This window comes from Rousettus aegyptiacus, unplaced genomic scaffold, assembly GCF_014176215.1.
Source record: "Rousettus aegyptiacus isolate mRouAeg1 unplaced genomic scaffold, mRouAeg1.p scaffold_m13_p_17, whole genome shotgun sequence".
Taxonomy (NCBI): domain Eukaryota; kingdom Metazoa; phylum Chordata; class Mammalia; order Chiroptera; family Pteropodidae; genus Rousettus; species Rousettus aegyptiacus.
In genome coordinates, this window is record NW_023416292.1 from 5,448,370 (window position 1) to 5,472,038 (window position 23,669).

General features: G+C 38.3%; 1 protein-coding gene, 1 long non-coding RNA gene and 2 pseudogenes across 3 annotated transcripts in view; 1 reads left to right on the forward strand and 3 right to left on the reverse strand.

The window, feature by feature from the left end:
* The window catches only part of LOC107513504 (membrane cofactor protein), a 120,279-nt gene that overhangs the window by 65,220 nt on the left and 31,390 nt on the right, over window positions 1-23,669 (forward strand). The window contains exons 7-8 of the mRNA XM_036234461.1: window positions 14,239-14,427; window positions 14,745-14,847. Coding sequence (XP_036090354.1) covers window positions 14,239-14,427; window positions 14,745-14,847 — 292 coding nt within the window. The remainder of the gene's footprint in view (window positions 1-14,238; window positions 14,428-14,744; window positions 14,848-23,669) is intronic.
* LOC118612840 lies at window positions 6-4,879 on the reverse strand. 2 transcript variants are annotated; one of them, XR_004955099.1, is made up of 2 exons: window positions 3,808-4,879; window positions 6-2,460 (listed from the first exon to the last, which is right to left on the reverse strand). It is a non-coding gene; the product is annotated as an uncharacterized LOC118612840 (long non-coding RNA). The 2 variants fall into 2 exon arrangements; XR_004955098.1 differs by having other exon boundaries at window positions 4,373-4,859.
* Window positions 5,671-5,789, reverse strand: LOC118613071 (annotated as a pseudogene).
* On the reverse strand, window positions 6,521-6,878 carry LOC107513490 (annotated as a pseudogene).

The following is a 23,669-nucleotide window of genomic DNA, read 5'->3' on the forward strand; positions in this document are numbered from 1 at the left end:
CCAAGTCACCAAATAACGGTTTATTTCTTGAGTTACTGAAGAACAAACTTTTAAAGGACTATAAATTAATTGCTTAGTAATTGGATTTAAAATTCTCTATCACAAAAATAATTTCTTTTTCTCAGACTTAAGTCAGTGAGCAATGTAATTAATAATTATCTGATGCCTGACTTTTTAACTGCAAGAAATCCATTAGATTTTATCTATGGGAAATACTGTGTATACTATGTATAAAATGCCATATTGCCTAACTTTGTATTATTGAGCAATTCTGTTAACCTCTGGCCTTACATTTTTCATCTGAAAAGTAGGGGCTGGACCAACTGATATCCAAAGCTATTTCTAGTGCTAATATTTTAACTTTGTTTTGTTCATATTTTTGTACACTTGTGAGATGTTAGTTTAAGATTATGAAGCTTAAATGAAATATTCTGATTGCAGCATTATAATGAGAAAGGAACAAAAGTTTTTTCTTTGCAAATCTACTTATGGAATATGTTTTGTAATAGATTTACTTTTTAAAGTCATCAAAAGCCAAGAGGAAACCAAATGAAAATACTTTCCTTCTGAGAAACGCCCTCCTTTTTCTATTTGGTTTGTTTCAGAATGCCTGCTTGGGCTGTGGCATACCACACAATAACGCTGTTGCTGGTAACAGCTATTGGCTGACAGGTGCTTACCAGGTACTACAATAAAGGAGGCATAGCTCCCAGGGCCAACATCACAAAGACAGCTTAGCTATCCTCTGTTCAGCCATTCTCTTTCGGGTTTTCACAAATCTTGATATATAATTTACCAGGTCCGTGGAGCATTCACAGGTCTATTCAGACTGCTACCCTCACCTCAGGAAAGCATAATGTAAATATCCTAATTTAGGGGGCAAAAAAATCATCTAATATTGTTGTATTTTAAAGTTGATCTCTTTTTAATGACATCCACACAGACTTACTGCCATCCCGGCGCCATTCATAAAACCTCGTCTACAAACATGCATATTCTCCATTCTCTCTTCATTTTCTTTTGGCAGTTTAACATCTTTAGGGAAAGTTGGAGGAACCGCTAGTGTTTACTCTCCCACTTCACTCAAAGCCTTGACTTTCTTCAGTTCTATTCCTGTCAGGCCCTGAAGAAGTTCACTGACAATACTTTCTCTTTGACCTCAGTCACTAAAATGATCTCAAGGCTAAGGGACAGACATTACCTCCACTTCACACGTCAGCTTGCAATACCTGATTTAGGAAGGTTTTCTGTGCAGACAGTTGAAACTCATTCCTTTTAGAGACAAATCTAGCTTTGGTCTTAGTGTCTACAAATATCATCAAAATCTTTCAGAATTCTCTCAACATTTGGTAATCCATGCTTACGGAGAATGGACAAAGGCATGTTAAATCTCTTGACAGCAAGAGATTTATTTATTTCAGTATTTAATATGTATTATTATGCACATACTATAGGCCTAGAACTGGGCCTATTAAGAAAACTCTACCCCTGCCTCATGGAGCTTGTCCAGAAAAATAGGGAGAACAAAGGTCTGAACATATCAAATAGAGCTTCAGTTGGGTCAACTCAAAATAAGTTAAAGAAATCAACATGAAAATCTTCAGTTATATTAAGAATAGCTTAATGAACCTCAGGTATAGAAATTCCACTGACTGGAAGGAAGTCCAATAAAACCTTGATCATTGAATCTAATCTAGTACCTATAACTAGAAAACCAAACGCTAGCCATATTTTTTCCCTTTTAAATTTTCTCATGAGAAAACAACAATAACAATAACAACTTACTTTCAAGCCTATGTAGTAGAAAAAAGGACCACATAGTAAACCTGACAAGCTCAGGGGAGGCCTGCATGACAGGCCTTACAAACTCAGAGACCATAAGTAACTGCATAAGATAGTCTGAACGTAAAAGTTCCTGACTAAAAGCAGCTCATGCATGGCAGGTAGTCACATACCAAGCCTGTAATTTCCTTGACAAAGTCAATCTTCATCTTAAACAGGCCTGTCTACTGTCCTTTTGCATCTGCGATAACATACCCTTGGAATGTCATAATAATCCCTTTTCCAGACCCCTGAGGGTACAACTGCAGCACCAGAGCACAAAGACCACAGAACTCCTCATTGTTATCTTACCAGATTACCATCTGTGTGCCCTAAATGTTACTCACTATCCTGTACTCACCAATGTAAAAGTATGTGTCTCTTCATTTTGCTTTTTATCCAATCTCAGAGTTTTCTTCTTTGCTTGCTCTGAGCCTTACTTGCCACCCATTGATTTCATGTAACCTTCCTTACATCTCTTCCTTAATTTTAATGTATTAAAAAAAAAAAAAAGCAGCTGCAAAACTGTCATTCCCCAGAGCTTTTCTCCATCCATTGAGATTTTGCTTCACGGCAGTTGTCAGTTTGGCTTGAATAAATTCATAAAAATTCTCTACTGCTTTGGTTGTTTCTTGACACCTAGAAACAGATGGAAAAGTTTTTTTTTTTTCAGCTTTATTGAGATATAATTTATATATAATATTGTATATAGATAGCTGTATAGAACGAGATTCCCTGTTTTCACAAATAAGTGCCAACATTGAGCCACAGCACGCTTCTGTTTTATCACCCTTTTACAACTGTAATAATGAACAGAAACGATAGTTCACTCTCTCTGAGTTTCCTGTTCGCTGTCTCCTTAATTATAAGTAATTATAAGTAATCCCCTTAAGTGTCATTATAGAGTGTCTAGATTTAATAATCCAAGATTCTAAGGTGTTTATTTTATACATCACCTCCACACCTAGTGTCATATCCTCTGCCAAAAATCCAAACATGTGTTGGTCTGGGAGAAAGAGGAAATTCCATGGTTTATTGAACCTAGAAAGTCTTTAGTACATCTCAGATGTAGAACTGTTTAAATATATATAAAGCTTTGTAATTACAGAAGATGCATTTGAGGTTTATAAGGAGCTTCCATTTCCTCACCATCCTCTCATTCCTTAACTCTGCGATACAAATTCTATTCCCACCATTCTATGAACAAAATAGATGTTATTTAAGTTGGATTATTACATATTTTTTCTTTACCTCATTCCAAATATAACTTGAGTCAATACAGAAAACTGAAAAGCACACACAAAAAAAATGAAATATGTATAATCCTATCAACTATTAGTTCATTTTAGTAATTTTTAACTAATCTTTTTATGTGTATCAATAAACTATTTTTGTTTTATAAAAGGAATAACAAACGACACATACTGATACGGAGTCCTTTTCCACTTATGAAGATAGCATAGTTTCTCACATTGATATGTTTTTTAGAGTGACTTGCTGCATAGAATTTCATCCCATAAAGCCCCCGAGCAAAAATTCCTTATTCTTTTGCTAGACACTTAAGGGCTTATATCTTTTTCCAAAATTATACATCTTTGCTCACAGCTCTGATGATCTCTAAGATAAACTCTAAATGGAACTCTAGGTTTAACAATTATATCCATTTAAAAACTTCAAAGCATGAAAAAGTTACATTAAAAACTAAAAGTTTGCAGGTGCGGCCCCTCAATGTTTATTCATTGGTTGCCCTTTCTATTCCGTGCAACTAATAGGAAGAAAATACCAACTTTTTGTTTGCTCCTTTAATGCTTTTTATTAGTCATACAGGCTTACTTACAACTCTACAAATAAATCTTCCTCATTCATAACTTCCCAGCACTGCCTGTTTCACCAGAAAAGTTCTCCCCCTATTAAATCCTACCCATCCCAACAATAACGGCATTCACTATTTCCAAGAATTAGGCACTAATACACCCTTGTCCTTACCTTTTTCAAGCTCGTATATTTCCTGCTCAATAAAACATTTAGTTGCTCGAGGGCAAGGGATCCATATGCTTATGGCTAGGTGTCGTTTAATAATTTACTTTCCCAGGAGGCTTCTCAAGTGAGTTGGAGGCCCAGTCATTAACATTAGGGGTTGGGAGTACAGTGACCAAACCATCTTTGTGACTGAAATCTAGCAGTCTTTGAGAAGATTAGGTTGCATACTTTTAACCACAGAAATCTCAAATATTGTCCCTAACTGTGCCTAATTAATGCCAAATATTGAACGAGGGCCCTGGTAATCTTGACAGACTGGAGGCCCCAGGACAAAAGTGGAGCTCTGAGGGGTGTTGGCTCCAGGGCGACCCACTGTCTGGGATCTGAGTTTCTATTTTCAGGTCGAAGCGTTTTATTCTTCAATCCAACGTACCGGAAAAGGAGCAACAAGGGCCCGCCAGCTCTTGTTTCCTCTCCACCCTTCCCGAGAGCTGGTAACTCTGTTTACAAACGCAGCAGTGAACCAGCCTTTTCCCGCAAGCTGCCCAGGTGCTTCCGGGTAGGTACGTACCAAGAGAGCAGAGGCGCCACGCCCGCGGGGGCTGAGTCGCAACCGTCTGCGGACGGAGGAGAGAAAGTCCTCGGTCAGGGTCACGCCGCGTTCCCCAGGCCTAACGCACCAAACCGGCTCCGAAGCCCAGCCTTGCAGCCCGCCGATTGGCCCAGCCCGACCCCTCTTCCTTGCGTAACTTCCGTTCGGGCGTGGCCCAAGCCATGTCCACCAGCGGTTCCTTATTTGTCACTTGGTGACTCGCGTGTGCAGGGTCTGGTAGCCGCACTCTAGGAGATTATTGCTCGCTGGCCCTAAAGTGTCCCGCTGACATCCCGGAAAATGACGGCTTCTTACGGGACGCGAACGACACCTCCCCGCTGCCACGAGAACCCTGTTCATCTTTGCCGCTTCGTTGGGATCTTTTTGATGACTCTGGTTATCCTGTTACCCACATCCTCCGGTAGGGGCTTGAGAGCGTTTGTACTCTGGCGGCGAACCGGAGCAGGCCGACCGGAGCCCAGGGCGGGGGGTAGATTTCCTTGGTGGGTCGGGTAGGAGGCGCGAGGCTGGGTCGACCCGCGTGGTGCGGAGTTAGAGCGAATGCGTCGTCAGAGATCCACGCCTCCCCCCCCCCCCCGGGTCTGCTTTGTGCAGGTCGAGGGCGTTGGGGACCTTGTAGTGCCCGCAGTGGAGGTTGCTTTGTGGTCCGCACTGAGCCATGCGGGGCCGCTACCCGCAGCTTGTATTTGCCTGGGGTTAAGGTGTGTCCCTAGCAAAAGCTCGCAGGTGTTTTGGGACTGAGATAATCGTGCTGGGGCGTGCGAACCCGGGACTCAAGGTGGGGGCTTGTGCTTCAGTGCCCAGGTGCGTGGGATGTTGCTAGGGCCCCTGCTGTATCCGTGGGGAGGGTTTGCGCTGTTATTCTCTCCCCGGGGTGATGCCTTGGTAAGTCGGTTGTTTGTGGGTTGGGTGAAGGGAGCCACGGCAGGGCGTTACCGGGTGTGTTCTTTACGGAAGTGGCTAGGACAGCGGCGCGGAGTGTGGGGCATGGAAACTCCTCTTGCTTTGTTTGGTGGTTGGGGAGCGCTTGTTGTGCGTGTAGTCAAGTTCTGGGTGCCTGAATTTAAAGAGTTTTGGAAGAATGCTCAGTGCTTTTGTACCTGAAGTTAACAACTGGCTCCTTGTTGCCTGAATTCATAACAGTATTATTTGCTGACTTGCCCTAACTTACCCCCTTTTTTTTCTTAGTGAGGCAACCCTTGGTTGACCTCACAGATTACAAGGACTTTGTCAGTTTACAACTACCTTTTTTTTTAGGCCTATAGAACCTGGTCTTCCTAGGTGGTCTCCCATCCAAGAACTAACCAGGCCCGACCCTGCTTAGCTTCCAAGATCAGAGAGGATCCGGCTCGTTCAGGGTGACATGTCCGTAGACCGTCCCCTTCCCCCCCCCCCCCCGCTTTTTTTTTTTTTTTTTGGCATGGAGTCTTCTTATGCCCATCAGTATCTGCAGTATCCTATTCAGTTAATGAATGGCTTTTTGGCCTTTTTTCTTCTCCATTAGGCTGAGTTATATTTGGAGGGATATCCGAAGTAACCTAAAAAACATTGATGGCCAAATCTGAGAAATGATTATCCTAAAAAATGAACAATCAGTAATGTTAATATGGTTTTCCCTTACAACTAATAAACTAAAGCTGAAGGCTTATTCACTCTTTATGTTTCATTGAATGGAATAAGTACTTTATATGCTAAAAAATATATATTTTATTGTGTAAAATAATACACAATCAAAGGACAACCATTTTTAATACTTTGATATATTTCCAGCTGCCTCTACATGCATGTGTGTTTCTATACCCAAGCCATTTTTAGTATCCTATACGTATACAGTGTATATGCTGCATTCTGTCCTGAACAGAATTCATTAAGTAAATGTTCGCCTTGTATGTGCCAGGTCCTGTGCTGGTCGTGAGGATACACTAGTGAGCAATAACAAGTCATTCCTATTTTCATGATTCTTATTTCAGTGTTTGTGCACACATGAACACACAAACATAAGCAGAGACTATGTTTTGCTGACTGATAGATCCCCTGTGTCAGGCACACAGTAGGGAATTAGTAAATTTTTTTGGCACTTTTTTATCTTTATTTGACAATTAGTAGTTAGTTCTCATCTGCATTAGCTAGATTTTTGAAAGTGGTGACAGGCACATAGATAACCAACATATAGATGTAATGTATCCTCATTACATTTTCTGGACAACCTCACTCGAGTACAGTGTGGGACATTCCTTATCCTTTTGGCCCAAATGGCTTTGTTGAGCCTGGTGTCAGTGCGCACATCTGGAATCCCCATATCCTTCATGGCAAATTTCAGGATTTCTTTGGGGACCCGAGGAGCACACTTCTTGAAAGTTACTTCATGGATGCACTTGTGAATGTTGATGGTATATTCTCCGGTCACTACCTTGCCAATGACAGAACGGCTCTTAATCTCACCACCCTTCTTTGCAGGAGCCATCTGCTGGGACCAAGTGGGAAAGACAATCAATAAATATTTGCTGAAATTTATTAGGAGTGGCAGACAGTAACCAAACCATAATGCTAATATGTTATAACTCATAACATATGAGAAGTGATCTGGAGGGAAGGAACATGGTTCTCTGACAGCATTTAACAAATCACTGGTGGAAGGAAAGACTTCTGCTCAGCAGACAGCCCAAGCCACTCTGGGACTTCTGCACCTGCACTTTCCCCAGTTCGGGAACATCCTCCTCCTGCCGCTTACATTATTGGCTCCTTCTTATCATTCAAACTCTGTTGTGATGCTACCCCTCAGAGGGACCATCCTACCTAAGGTAGACACACACACACACACACACACACACACACACACACACTTCAGTTCAAATCATGTCTAACTTGTATTTACTTTTCCAAAACCGTGTTTTCTGTTCTCACTAGAATGCAGAGAATTTGTGTCTTTTCACACTTGTGGTTCCAAATGCTCAATTTTTTTTTACCTCAGTATAACATTCTTATATAAGTATTAAGTACCAGGAAGTTAAATATAATACTCAACTGGCTTTTAGAGCTCAAGAAAAAACTCCCTCTGCTTCCAGGAGGAAGGCTTTTTATCTGATTTCTTAAACAAATAGACAGCCAGATATTTCTCCAGCAAAATGGGTTTATTCAGGAACAATGAAGAATTGCATTTGGACATGGCTCTAAAAGTAAAACAAGATCAAGTACAGAGAAAGACAGGAGGGGAACTGCTCTTTTATAGTCTTGGGAGGATCTGTTGTAAAGAAGAGTCCATTGGAGGGAACTGAAATTTCGACGTATAATGATCTTCATTGGCTGATTTATGACAGTCTCCCATTAGCCAAGCTGTTATTGGGCAAGGAAGAATCTTCTTCCTCCTGTTAATAAGGCAAAATAGTATCACTTACTGTCAGAGATGCATAATAGGTCTCTAACTGTTGGAATCATTAGTGTGTGTCGAGTGACAATGTGTGAGAGTTGTTCTAGCCTCCTGACTCCATTTTAAATGAGGCTTCCATTTATTGATTTTCACATGTCTCCTTTTCAATGAAGAGTTTTCTCCGGAATCATTGCTGATCAAGAGACAGGTTTTTCTGGACTTGGTGGCCTTTTGTTCCTTGATGCCAGGAAGGTTCTCCCCTGAGTGTCATGTCCCACGTTGGAGGAAACCGTACAGATTGGAAACCTGTTGTGATCACATTTGAGTAACAAGACGGGAAAGGGGTTAGACCTTGCAAGAATTTCCCATCTCAAGTATGAATCACAGAATAGTGAATCCGGCAAAGGCATACTCAGAACTGAAAGAATTAAACAAGAGATTTGGGAAGACACAATACAGGAATAAAACATGAAGCAATTAAACAGTATTGTTTTCTCAAAAGAAACTGTTTGGAACAAAATGTCTTATCACTAATACAGCTTGAGGTTGCAGATTGGGAGACTATGAATTGTATAAGAATTCAGAATCAGTTAATAGTCTAAATGAAACAGAGACTCTTGTGAATTTTAACCCTTCTAATTGGCCTGGTCCGAACATCTTGGGAAAGCAGTCTCATCAGATGTCCTCTGCTTCAGTTTTGGGAAATCTTCACCTTCAGATCACCAGGTAGTGTGCAGGTCCCATCGAGGTTAGGTACTTTCTTTAGATATGTCACATGAATCCGAGAGTCTCTTGCCTGTAGCGTGGTGGCCCAAGGGTTGGTCAGCGGGATCCGATAGGGGCCTTTCTAACGAGGTTGAAGAGAGTCTTTCCAGAGGAGTCTTTTCCAATAGGTGTAGTGTCCAGGCTGCGAAGCGTGTTGCTTAAGGTCTTCATCTCCCTGGAGTACACTAATAAGATTACTCTGCCAGCACATGGCTAATTTTGATAGAAGAGCTTAGGCCTTTACTATATTGAAGTATTTACCTCTGTTTATCAGCTATGGATCAGAAGAGGCAAGGGCCAGGTGCGTTGGTCGCCCTCTGACTTTCTCAAAGGCTGAGATTTTATGAGTTCCAAAGGAGATGGGTCTAAGATTTAGAAGGGCCGACAGCAATGCTTTTGGCCAAGGCATTTAGACAGTCTGCAGTTTTTGTGAACTATCTTAATGCCATTTGTGTATTCAACTAAATCTGAGGCTTGAGGGTGGTCAGCACAGTGAAAGTGTTATAGAACAGGCCATGTAGCACACAGTTGTCAAAGCACCTGACTGGTGAAATGGGTAAATTTTACTCCCAATGTGGGTTTGGAGGGGTTCTCTAGGTGGAGATAATCTTTTCCAAAAGGGCTTTAGGCACAGAAGAGGGAGGAGATAGGGGAGCTGTATGAAATCTATTTGCTAGACCACAAATGGTCCTTTAGGCAACTTCAAATGTCCAGGAGTAGTGGGGATAGGCAAACTTTCCTGGGTTGTACTTTGGACAAGTGAGGTATAGGCACTTTCTCTGGCCTTCCTAATATTTCCCCACCAATACCGATTCATAAATCCTATCACTTTGTACATGAACCAGTGGTTTAATGCATGTACAGTAGTCAGAAGTGGGAATTTAGAGTCTCTGGTAGGACTGGGTTATGTGGCCTGAACCAGACAGAGCTTGTTCTTTTTATCAAACCAACAATTGTATTTCTAATCTTGCTACGAAAAGGAAATCATTGGGCTTCTCTAGCCAGTTTTTCTCAGTTATCATTTGGTGGACTATCTCTTTGGGCCATGCCAGTGGTTCTACTGCCGTTGACTCCTTTATAGACAGCATTCCTTGCGGAAGTGTCAGCAAGGTGATTTCCCTTAAGCTTCCAGAGAGTCAAATTTAGGATGTCCTAGGATCTTAATAATAGCTAAAGCAGCATATAAAAGTATAATATCCAGTAATTCCTAAACATATGGGCCATTTTAAATTTTATTTCAGCTGGAAGTAAGGAAGCCATGTTGTTTCCACAACATTCCAAAATCATAAACTGCTCGGAAAGCATATCTACTACCAGTAAGAATGTCAGCTGTTTGCCCTTGGCTACGGTGCAGTTCCCTCTGAGCTTGTTAGGCCATAGTAGCCAAAGTCAACGTTGCTGCTTCAGCTACATCAAAGGGTGCCGATACGGCATACCTGCACAACGTTCGCCATTTAAATAAGAACTATCACTGAACCATGAGAAGTTAGCCTTTATCAAAGGAGTTTCCTCCAGATCTAATTTAAGGCTTCTTCCCTTTCTGGTTAAGGCCTTGTTTAGCCTTCAGGGACATGCTTCACACTTTGGCCTGACTCTTTTGAAACCAGGCTGTTCCACTCGAACTACGATGGCCTTCAGACCTATTCCTTTTGGAACTATGCTGTTTCTACCGAAACTGAGCTAGCCTTCAGTCCACCTTTGATAATGTTAAAATAGCAGTTATGAAGAATGGGTGCATAGTAAACTAAGCATAGATAGTTTGACATGAAAGAAATTTAAATTCTGATAAAGGGAAATATCTATAAACCAATGAAAAAAATTGTAATACAGGCTAAAAAACTATAGGGAAAATATACAATTTGCAAATATCTCCAGAACCAGTTGGCTAAATAGTAAAGAATTTGAAATTTGATCTCAAGAGTGTATAGAACTGATAACAATCCCCATTCAGCTCCAACACTAGGAACTAGAGAGGTAGTGATGAGTAGGATATGGTTCTCAAGAAAATGAGAGTCTCATAGGGAGTATAAATAATAAACAATCACAGTATGAAGAGTTCTATGAAATAAGTCAACTGGGGTATTCCGATGACATCAACCCAGTATTTTCAGTGAGAGTCGTCAAGAGCCTCAAGGAAGAATTGTCATCTAAGATGAAACTGAAGAATGAGTGCGTGGGAAGAATGGCAGGGTCTCTGGCCAAAACCGAAGTGAAATGATGCATAGAGGCCTACAGGGCTAAAGCAATTTAAGTAATTTACTGAAGGAATTGAGTGTGGCTTGAGAATTGTGTGCAAAAGTGAGGAGGATTCTGATAGTGACATCTTAAAAGTCTGTTAGCCATGTTAAGAAGCCGTAGACATTATCTTGCAGGCATTGGGGAACCGCTGAAAAGTATCTAACTAGGAGGGTCCGTGGTCACTGTCATATCAATATTACTATGGTAGTAATGTGGAAAACGAATAAATGGTGGGCAAGGTAGGGGAGAACACCTATTCAGAAACTCTTACCACACTGCAGATAAGAAATACTGGCTCTGATTAGAAGTAAACGACTAAACTACAGGGATGGAACAGGCATTTTAGTTGTGGAAACTAGTTTGCTGGGTATGTGTGAGTGTGAAGAATCAAAAGAGCACACACTCTGGCTTCATTATGTAATTCAAGATAGTGTGACACTTTCCAAGGGGAGCCGTGTGGGGTGGCAATTGAATATACAGTCTCGACACCCCAGCTAGAGGTCTGCCATGGAGAGGGACTTGGGAAGCAGCTCTTCTCAGAGGTGGTGGAGTCATAGGAGTATACCTACCCACCCAGGAGATCTTCAGAGTAAAATAAGAGTTCCTGGAATGACTCATTAGGGACATCACATCATCCACTCAGGCAGAGATGGAAGAGCAGCCACAGGACAAGCTGAAACCCCAGGTGGTGACACTGTCCTGAAAACCAAGGAGAGGGAGCTCTTCGGGCAGAAAGGAGCGAAGTTTGAGAGTAACCAATAGCCCAGATGTTGTAGACAGGGTAACTAAAATTACTGAGGAAGAAAGTGTTAGGATTCGTGGAAAAAGGAGACCATTCAATGACTTTGAAAGTCATTTAAACGAGTTTTCTAGGCCTAGAAATGAGGAAGTGAGAAATAAAACTGACAGGTGTAGATGCCAGAGTGCATTTTGGGAAGCAAAGAAAATTTAAAATTACGTTGTGTAGACAGTAAAAGAAGGAACAGGATGGTCGGCCTTTATCGAGGTTCTAGTTTTGGTCAGAGACCGTGGTTTTTCCGAAGGCATCAATCTGGGCAAATATAGTTTTGTAACCTAATAATAATTACATTGTAAACTCTCTAAAAATCTAAGTCAAGGTGTTGTTTTTCTGGATCTGGGAATGTTTAGTTTTAACATCGCTATAGGGAAAAAATTTAGTGTTCTGAGCAAGAGAAGAAATTTGCTTATTAAAAGTGTGATATTGGACTCCATTATTATAGAATATAAACCTTGTAATCAACTGGTTGCCAAACCAGATTTTAAACTCTGCACATGGTGAAAGCATGTCTTTCACAGTGCATATTACTGGGAAGAAATGCTTCATATTTTTTGAATAGATTAAACCATCGAATTGACATTTCTATTTCCATACAGAACACTACACGTGAAAGTCATATTAGGAATTCTGTCTTCTTCATGCACGTTCAAGATAGTTACCGAGATGGAATACATAAAACAAAGGATACTTCAGTAATTTAATCGCAGATTTGCTGTTACTTAATTTCTATCTTGATGGTTCCAGGAAATTCTAGAAGGTTGCTTGCTACCCATTTGTATCCAAACGGAAATATATAGCATTTCTAGCTTACATTTGTTTTCCTGTTGAAAGTGAGACTGGTTCAGGGTATTCAATAACGGTAATATAAATGTAATGTTATTAATAAAACTCACCTCCATACTAATATTCTTTTTAGACAATGCTTTTAATTACTAGAGATTTTGGTTGGCTTTTTGCTTTTGTTTTGTTTTAGGCAGTTGATTGAGGAACATTCAGATATCGAGGTCAGTACAGTGGAAATGTAAACATTTTGCCAGTAGGTGGATTTCAGGTCATGGTGGAAATAAAATGTAAAACTGTGTATATAGAGAAAATTTCAGAATTTAGAATATGATATGAAGTAAGAGTAAAATTTTACTTGTTTAGAGTTCTTTTGACCAGTCTGTCAACCTGACATAAGACCAATCCAGGGAGTAAGACAGGAAGGTTCCTCAGGGATCAAAATAATAAACTTATCTCCTTCCTTCTTAGGTTCTTAACCTTGTCGGAGAGACGTCTGCATTCTTTTAGCCCTTTAGGACTTCACGTGATGTTTCTCCATTGCATTATTTTACATAATAGTTCTAATAGATTTGTTAGGTCTTTTAGGCCACAGGTAATTAAAAAGAAGAGGAACTGCTTAAGTAGAAATGACACTATTCTAAGGAGAGAAACAACCCCCTCCAAAAAATGAGAAGTAAAGATTCTAAAAGTATAGCAACATAGTAGGAATATATTGGATAGGCAGCCCAAACAGCAGCCTCAAGGAACCTAACTTCCAAAGTCATGAGTGATCCATTGATCACGGAAAGATTAAATTACAGTTGATCCTTGAACAACACAGATCTGAACTACACTGTTTGCATAAGTGTATTTTTTTTTCTATAAATATACTTTCTGCCATGTCCTGGGTTTCACATCTGTAGACATAACCAGCAGTATTTTCCATCTGTAGTTGGGAATCTGACAATGCAGAAGGCCTCTGTATGTATTGTTCTACACTGCTTTATATAAGTTATGAGCATCCATGCATTTTCGTGTTCTTGAGGAGTCTTGGAGCCATTCCCACATGGATACAGAGGGAAGACTCTACTTAACTTTTGGGGAACTCAAAAGTTATACACGGTGAACCAAACTCCCGCATTGTTTAACAATAAACAGTGTATTTAAAATAATGTCAAGAAAGCATATTTCTTTTCTTGTAAGGCTATTCGAAGTAGTAAAGTTTGATTTTAAATGATGTCTAGCCACTTATAAAATGCTCATTTCAATGATATGAAATGAAGTCATCTTTTGAAATACTTTGGCTTACATTTATTTTGATCTGTGAAATCCACAACATTTCTGTAGTAATCACCTCCTGTCATAGCATTCCTTGAACACTCTCTGGGTATACAGTGTAGTAGAAAAGGAAGGCATATGATCCCTGGCCTCCAAGAGCTTGCCTTCTGAGAGAAGACTGAGCCTGAAGTGGCAAGTCATCGCCACTTTGTGTTTCAGACTGTAGAAGAATACTCTGGGTAGAGTGCTATGTACTATGGAAGTCGTCTTAGGGAAGAATTGAATGTGAAAGGAATTTAGAAAAAACAGGGCAGGATGCATACCTATAAATATATTTTACAACTAAAAATATTGCTGTTGTCTCTTCAGTTTACTACTGAGTGAATATTCACCTTATTCAACAACAGCCAAATCTAGCATTATGTCATTTAAAGCAAGCACAGCACATCCTCCACTGCTGTGGACACTTGCATAAAAAAGCAGGGAAGTCATTTAAAATCTTGCCTAGGGTATTTCCATTTATTCTGTACTACCTACCTACTGCCAGGCCATAGTCCTTGGATGGTAAAAATGAGAAAATACTTTATTTTCACATTTTGGTTCTGTTATGTCCAGATGCTTGTGATGTACTACCAAGATATGAATCTATGATGCTCAAAGGTGTTTCTAAAGACAATTATCTTCCCGGGGAGCAAATAGAATTTAAGTGTCGCCCAGGATATACACTTATTATACCTGCTCTTCCCACCAGTGCTGTTTGTCAGCCTGATAACACATGGACACCCCTCCAGGAGGCTTGTACAAGTAAGTAAACAGAACTTTTCTTTTTATTGCTCTAGAGATTTTCTCACATTTTAGGGTTCATATTTTACTACTGCAATGATGGTTTCCTCATTGGAATATAGATTTTAGATAGTAATGTTTTTTTAAGGCTTTAAAAATCTCCAGGAAATCTTTTATTTGGCAGTTGGTTGTCTTGGTAAATGTGAATTTTAAGTTTTGCCTTTTAATAGTTAAAGAAAAAGTTCCATGAATTTAATAGAGCAATGTAGAATTTTGATTTTCATTTAAAGTTGTTTTGAAATTGGTATAAAATAACACATTTGAATTTTTTCTTTTAGGAAAATTATGTCCACAGCTAGGAGAACCTGCAAATGGCCAAGTAGCCTATGTAAATGGAAGTTACAAGTTTGGTTCACAGGCTCACTATATTTGTAATGAGGGGTAAGTAAGTGGCTCCTTAGAGGAATAAGGTAAATGTTAACAACTTCCATTTTTGCTTTGTTTCTCCTCTTAAGCATTCTCATAATGTGGATTTCATCTCGCTTTCTCTGTGACAACTTGTACTTACAGCCTATCAACTCTTTAGTTTTTCATGGAGGCTTAAAATATGTGTAATGAATAGAAAGGAATTTAAATTAAAAGAAAATAGAATTGTATAATATGAAATGCGATAACAAGCCTAGTGTAAACATTACAAATGCAGTAATCATGGTGAATTCATCTCTAACAACAGAATGCACCCTATTAAAATGGCCAGCTCTCAGGGTTGAAGGACGGCTTATAGAAATGGGAGGTAGAATTGCCAGGCAAAGGTGTTCTTATATCAAGATATCTCTGTCAGGTGTCAACTGGTTACCCTATCTATGCCTTCATGTGGATCAAGATATCTTAGTGGAAAGCTTATTTTTGAGATTTCTACAAAGGAGTAAAGCACCTCAAAAAGAGGTACCGAACACTTAATAGTAGCCTTTTTCCAATAGAGCTCTTTTAATACTACATATTCAGCATATTGGGAATTTATGACAAATGTGCACTTTGAGGGTAAATGTACAACAGAATAAAAAAGCCACTGATTTTTATATTAACTTTGTATCCTGCTACTTTACTGAATTCATTTATTAGTTCTCTCAGGGTGTGTGTGTGTGTAATCCTTAATTTTTTACACATTTAATTCAAATTTGGATGCTCTTATTTCTATTATTTGTCTAATTGCTCTAGTTAGATTTTCAGTACCATGTCGAATACAAGTAGGAAAAGCAGGCATCCATTCATTGTTCCTGACTTAGAAGAAAAGCTTTTAGCTTTTCACCATAGAGTATGATGCTTGCTATGAGTTTTTCATGTATGGTATTTACTATCTTACTATTTACTTCCTTCTGTTCTAGTTTGTTGAGTATTATTAAAAACTGTTGAGTTTTGTCAAATTCTTTTTCTGCATCAATTGAGATGATCATGTATGTTTTGTTTTGTTTTTTGCTACACTCTGTTCCTGTGGCATATTACATTGATCAATTTTTGTATGTTGAGTTTCCCTTGCACTTCAGAAATAAATATATCTTGGTGATGGTATATACTCCTGCTGAATTCTGTTTTCACGTATTTTGTTGTGGATTTTGCATCAAGGTGCATGAGGGATATTAGTCTGTCCATAACTTTTTTTTGTACTGTTTTGTCTGGCTTTGGTATCATGTTAATGCTGGTCTCACAGATCTCTTCTTCGACTTTTTGGAAAAGTTTGAGAAAGATCGGTATTTTTTTTTTTTTTTAATGTGTAGTAGTTTTCACTAGTAAATCTATTAAGTCCAGGACTTCTCTTTATTGGGAAATGTTTGATTACTTTCTTTTTACTAGCCATGGGTCTACCTATATTTCTTATTTCCTTATCATTTAGTCTTGGTCAGTTTTGTGTTTCTAGGAAATTGCCCATTTTATCTAGGTTATCTAATTGTTGACATCAAATTGTTCATAGTAGTCATATAAATTTTTATATTTCTATAGAATTGATATTATGACCCCACTTTCATTTTTTATTTTAGTATTTGAGTCATCTTTTTTCTTGATTTATCTTGCTAAAGTTTCATCAATTTAGTTGATCTTTTCGAAAAGCCTACTTTAGTTTTATTAATCATTATTTTTCTCTTCACGATTTTTATATATCCTTTATTATTTACTCTCTTCTGTGATTTTTGGGTATACTTCTTCTTTTTCTAATTCCTTAAGTTGTGAAATTTTAGTCTTGATTTCACATGTTTTTTATTGTGTTTATAGCCATCTCAAAGTATTTTCTATTTCCCCTGTGATTTCTTCTTTGATTCATTGGCTGTTGAAAAGTATGTGTTTGTTTAATTTTCACAGTTTGCGGGATTTTCTAGTTTTCTTTTGATACTGATTTCTAAGTTTGATAAGAAAAAATTCTGTGATGTCCTGAATTATTTTACCTAAGGCCAGAGGGTGAAAAGACGAGACAGGGAGTTAATCAGTTAAGAAAGTGAAGGACTGAAACTAATGTCAGTCTTCTCACTTTCCTGAATATATGTTGAAACTTCAGATCAATGTCCAGTCCTATTTTAGCCTTGTGTTAGGTAAGAGCTCTTAAAGATATTACAGCTCTTATCTAACATGGAGAGCTAACCTCCAGATTCCACCGCATCCTGCTTACACATGAACTTTTCAAACTGTTGCCAACAAACAATTTGAAAGCAACAAACACTTCTTCCTTACAGACTGTGGACCTATTTGTGAACTAGCTCTACTTATCCTTCTTCTGCCACCCCTTACCTATAGCCAGTGTGAATTCTTTCAAAATAACGTACATCTTTCTTCTCCAAACTATAAACGAGCCCTGTCAGACACAGGACGAGGGACACTTTTGCCTTCTCCATCTATTCCTGCTGACCATGGTTTAGACTGCATGCCTCTGGACCCGGTCCTGTGAGTGCAGACTTGAAGTCTCCTGCTATTATTGGAGAAATGCCTATTACGAGAAATGAGCATTCTCCCTTCAATTCTGTCAGTTTTTGCTTCATATCTTTTGAATGTCTGTCATGAGCTAAATAACTATTTATAATCTTTGTATCTTCTTGCAGTATGAAAAACTTATTAAAATATATTGTACTCCATGTCTTTTGTATCCTTTCTCGATTTAACATCTATTTTGTTTAAATTAGAGTAGCTACCCCAGTCTCCTTTGGTTACAATTTGCACAAAATATCTTTTGCCATCCTCTTCCTTTCGACTTATTTATGACTTCCAATCTCTTGTAGATAGCATATAGTTGGATCTTTTGTTTTTATCTATTCTGCCAATATCTGCTTTTGATTGTAGAGCTGAGTTCATTTTAAGTAATTACTGACAAAAGCGTCATTGAGCTATTTGTTTTCTATTTGCCTTAAAGCTTTTGCAACTCTTTTGTGTATGGCATCTATTCCTGTTATTTTTGGTGATGAAATGTTGGAATTGTTTTCCATTTCCTTTTGTGTAGATTCTATAGTAATTGTGTCTGTGGTTCCAATAGGGATTACATTTAAGGTTCTATAGTTTTAACACTCCAATTTTAATTTGTACCAGTTTAACGTCAATAAATTACAAAACAGATCCTTATCAGGTACATCCCCACCCTGCTGGATTGTTAATGTCATTCTAGCTTCTACAATAATAATTGTAATACTGGCTTCTACACTATTTTATACGATGTCTTTTAAATCACATAGAAAATAAAAATGCATTTTCAAACCATTGATATAATAGTACTAGCTTTCATAACTGCCCATGCCCATGTGTGTATCTTTAGTGAGATGTTTATTCATCCATAAAGCTTCAGGTTACTCTCTAGTATCCTTTAATTTCACCTGTCAGAGCTCCCTTGGGCATATTTTGCAGTGAAGGTCTAGTGGTAATACGTTCCATTAATTTCTCTCTCATTTTGAAGCACAGTTTTGCTGTAGAGAGGATTTTCTTTTATCACTTAGAGTGTATCAGTTCACTGTCTTCTGGCCTCTAAGTTTCAGATGACAAATCTGCTGATAATCTTATATAGGATCCCTTGTACATGATGATTTGCCTCTCTCTTGCAACTTTTAAGATTCTTTGTCACTGGCTTTTGAAAGTTTGATTATTATGTGTTTGAGTGTGGGTCTATTTGAGTTCATTTTACTTGCAGTTTGTGAGTGATCTGTTGGGGTACTAAGATTCATTTCTTTCATCATATTTGGGAAGTCTTCAGCCAATTTCTTCAAAGATTTTCTCTGCCCCTTTCTCTTTATCTTCTCCTTCTGAGAGTCCACAGTGTATAGACTATACTGGTCTGCTTATTGGTGTCCCACAAATCGCTTAGGCTCCGTTCACTTCAATCCTTTTTCTCTGTTTTTCAGACTCAATAATTTCCATTTTCCTAGTTTTAAGTTTGCTGATTCTTCCTTTTGCCTGCCTAAAACTGCCTTGAATTCCCCTAGTGAATGTTTCTTTTTAGTTATAGTACTTTTGACTCTAGAATTCTTTTTTTATTTTTTTTTAGAGTTTCTCCTAACTTATATTTCCATTTTGTTTACACATTGATTTCTTAAGTTTTTACATTTCTTTTAGTGTTTTGAGCCTCCTTAAGACAGTGTTGTATTTTTTTTCTGATTTTTTTGAAATCCCAGGGATATGGGGCCTCGGCAGGAGGCGTTCCTATAGACAATGGAGAAGCCAGTGGAAAGGCCTCTTTTTAACTTCCTCTCAGTCGCAGATTGTTGGTGCAGTTGCATTTCTTCCTACAGTTCTTGACAACATGGAGATGCAGCTAGCAAAACACCTTTGGCACATCTTGTGGCAGATGTATTCCTGGGGAGCTGATAGAGGAAAGGCTCATTGATGTCACCCTATGGCCAAGGTGACAAGTGCAAGGTGGATTATTTCTGGAAGTTGAAGTCTGACAGAGTGTGGCCTTTCTCCAGATGTCTGAACAGAAACATCAGATGCTGTTGGTCAGGAGGGATACCCTCCTTGTCTTGGAGTAAGGCACTGACGTTCTCAGTTGTGTCCCTGGGTTCAACCTTGAGAGCGATGGTCTTGCTTGTCAGGATGATCACAAAGTCTGCATCTGTTGCTCAACAGACTCATGAAGGAAACAAAGACTGTGGAATCAGAAATTGCAGGTTAGCTACTAAGAGTGCTTGCACACAATGTACACACAATTTCAATGGCTATTTTAAAGTCTTTGTCTGGTATGTAGTCCCTTAATTCTTTTTCAGGGATAATTTTTGTTAATTTTTTTTTTTTCATTAATCAACCAAACTTTCCTATGTCTTTGTATACATTGTAATTTTTTGGTTGAACTGGACATTTGAATCTAATAACATGGTAACTCCAGGACTCTATCATCACCCTTTCCTACTGTTTGTTTTTTTTATTTTATTGTTTGTATTTTTTTTTTTTTTGATTGTTGAAGCATGTCTCTGTGCTGAAAATCAACCTGACATGTATCTGAAGGTCTTCTCAGATCTTTTCTGAGCCTTCCTCAGGGCATGTGCAGTCACTCTCTAATTTATTTCACATATACAGTTGTTTTTGAATGTCCCAGTGTTTAATGTATGGCTCCCAAAAGGGAATACAGTGAAAATTCAATGAGAGAACAATAGTTACTAGTTCTTCAATTCCCCTAGAAATCACCTCAGTCTGCAAGAACGAGACTTGCAGAAGTGCGGAGACATGTAACAGCAATGGCTGCCCGACTCTTTGTCTGCTTCTCTGTGACCAGAAGCAGCAATCAGTGATAAGAGCACGGATCTCCAATATTAGAAGACAAAGTCCTTTTTTCCCCACCTTACTCCCTGGAACTGATTATAAGCTGCTACAGGAAGACACACACAGCTGCTTGCTCTGGGAGTGGACTTGGTGGCTGTCACTGTGCTAAGAGCTGAAACTGACCAAGATTAGTGCAATGTACCCATCCAAGTCTGTCCCTGGAAGTTGCAAGTCTTCAGCAGGCTCCAGAGTTCCAGAACAGTTACATAGAGAGATTCTAGCACTGCAATTGTTGTCTAGGCAGAGAGACACATTTTCGGTATTTCCTATCCTGCCATCCAGAATCCTCTCCTAATACATTATGGTACAGAATCAATGAGTGAGCCTTGGAGAGAAGTCAGCTGGCAGCAATCATAGGCAGTTTCACTGATTATTTTGTAGTTTAATAAGAGAAAGTATCCAATCAATGATTATAAAGAGAGAGTTTGTTACACACGTGGAGGAGTACCAAAAAGTCTTTTAAGACAGAGACTCTCCTCAAAAAGTCGTGGTGTTATTGAGAAGCACAATATATACTGAGAGCTGTTAAAGGAAAGTAGTAAATGAGAAGTACCAAAGAAGTAGATTTATTCTTGTTCATTACAATGAGAGTCCAGAGGAGAAGAGAGTACTGCGAATGTAAATCATCAGAGATTTTATCGAGTAGGAGTTTTCCTGAGCCACTCTTAGAAGGATATTCTGAAAAATATTAATAAGACCTGAAAGTTTTCTAGCATTCACCATGTTCCACATGCTAACTCATCGAATACTCAGAACAACCCCACGAGGCTTATACTATTATCCCCTTTTCATAGATGGGAAAACTGAGAAAGAGAAACAGTAAGTAACATGCCCAAGCTGTAATAATAAGACAGTCGTGGAGTTGGAACTGGAATCCAGTCAGGTGAGCTCTACGGCCTGACCTCTCTCCTCAGCTGTTGTCCGTACTGGGTAGAATGACACCAGCAAAGAGAAAGAAGTGCATGTGTGATGTGACAGCCGGAGACAGCAAATGCCTGACTGACAAGCGCGACAGATTTACTTAGATGTTTTCCTCTAGGCCATTGCGTGTACAAATGAAACGTCTCTTCATTTCATTAAATTGCAGATTCCGTTAGCATTTTTAATATATGTGTTGCGTAAGAAACTTCTCCTTGAGACTACTGTAGTACAGAAAAATCACCATATATATTTTGTCTTCATTATTATGTGTGTGTTGGTAACTGATAAGAAAACAGTAATTATTTTCTCATTTAGTTATTTCTTACTTGGAACAAAAATTCTATATTGTGAACTTTCTGGAAATACTGTGGATTGGAGTGATACTCCTCCACAGTGTGAAAGTAAGTATATTTTCCTTTAGAATTTAGAGTAGCAGTTCTCAAACTTTTTGGCCTGGGGACCCCTCTATGCCTTTAAAGTATAAAGAGCTCATAGAGCTTTTCTTCAAGTGAGTTAGGACTAACGATATTCTTTATATTGCAATTAAAACAGAGACATTCTTAAAATAATTATTTATTAATTTATTTTTAAGAACATTAAGCTCGATACATGTTAACAAATACAACATATTTTTTCATAAAAATCAAATATTTCCAAAACAAATAGTGAGAATAGTAGCTTTGTTTTACATTTTTTCTGATTTCTTCTCTATCTGGCTTAGAGGAAGGCCTCTGGTTTTATTCAATTACATTATCAAACAATCTGAAACCATCGGAAACTTTCACTGTACACTCTTAAGGATGAAAGTGAAAAAAGACAATAATATCCAAGTATAAAACTGAACCATCGATTTAGAAATGGTGATATTTATAAATTATAAATTATTAACAACGTTAGTTTCTCTGATTAAGTTTCACCTAAAATATAGCCTATCCTGGAAAATGTTTCATGTGTACCTGATAATGTGTATTCTGTTTTTGGGGAGAGTGTTTTGTGTCTGTGTGATCTAGTTTGTATATTGTGTGTCAAGGTCCTCTTTTATTTATTTACCTTCTGTCTAGTTGTTCTATCCATTATTATGAGTGGGATATTGAAGTCTGTAGAGATGCTTATTTCTCCCTTCAGTTCTGTCAGTTTTTGCTTCATTTATTTTGATGGATCATCAAAATAGGTGCATAAATGTTTATAATTGTTCTATCTTCTTGCAATATTGAATTTAATATTGACTATTAAATATATAATGTCCTTCTTTGGTCTTGCACCTTTTTTATTTTAAGGCTGTTTTATATCAGTGTCGCCACCTCTGCTCTCTTATGGTTATTATTTGCTTGGAATATATTTTTCCATTTTTTTCACTTCCAGTTTGTGTCTTTGTATCGCAAATGCGTCTCTTTTAGACAGCATATAGTTGGATCATTTATTTTTATCCATTCTTCCAATGTCAGTCTTTGGATTGGAGAGCATATTATTTTAACTTTAAAATAATTATTAGCAGGAAGGACTGTTTTTTTTTTCCTTTTCCTGTTTGTTACTTTTCTACACTCCTTATAGCTATTTTCAGCTTCCTTCCTGATTGATTTTATAGTGAAATGCTTCAATTCCTTTTTCATATACTTTAGTGTCTATTTTTATAGAGTTTTTGTTTGTGGTTATCATGTAAATTATATTTAAAATCGTAGATTTTTAATACTCCAATTTGAATTTATGCTAACTTCAGTAAGTTATGAAACCTGCTCCTTTATAACTCTGGCCCCACCCCTTTAGATTGCCGATGTCATACTAGCCTCTACACTAATAATTGTAATACTAGCTTCTACAGTAATGCATTTATTTTCTTTTAAAAGATTAGTCTCTTAAGTCACATGGAAAACAAAAATTATCAGTAAAAACCATTGTAACAATACTAACAGCTTTAAAAATTGCCCACGTATATACCTTCAGTGAAATGTTTATTTATCTATATGCCTTGGGGTTACCTTCTAGTGTCCTTTAATTTCACGTTTCAGGACTCCCTTCAGCATTTTTTTCGGGTGAGGTTTAGTTGTAAAAAACTCCTCGGCTTTTATTACTGGAAAAGTCTTAGTATCTCCCTCACTTTTGAAGCATAGTTTTGCTGGATAGGGGAATTTAGTTGTCAGTTTTTTCTCTTAGCACTCTGAGCCTATTAGTCCACTGTCTTCCGGCTTCCAAGTTTTTGTTGAGAAATCTGCTGTTATAATCTTATTCAGGATCCTTTGTACATGATGGCTCACTTCTTGCAGCTTTTAAGGTTCTCTCTGTTGCTGCCTTTTGAAAGTTCAGTCATTATGGGTCTTACTGTGGGTCTCTTGAGTTCGTCCTACTTGGAGTTTCTTGAACATTTACATTCATATAGTTCATCAAGTTTGGGACATTTTCAGCTATTATTTCTTCAAATATACTCTGTCTCATCTCTCTGTCTTCTGAGAGTCCCACAATACATATATCGAGCTGCTTATTGGTGTCTCACAGGTCCCACAGGTCCCACAGGTCCCCTAGGCTCTGTCGACTTTTCTTCAGTCTTTTTTCTTTCTATTCTT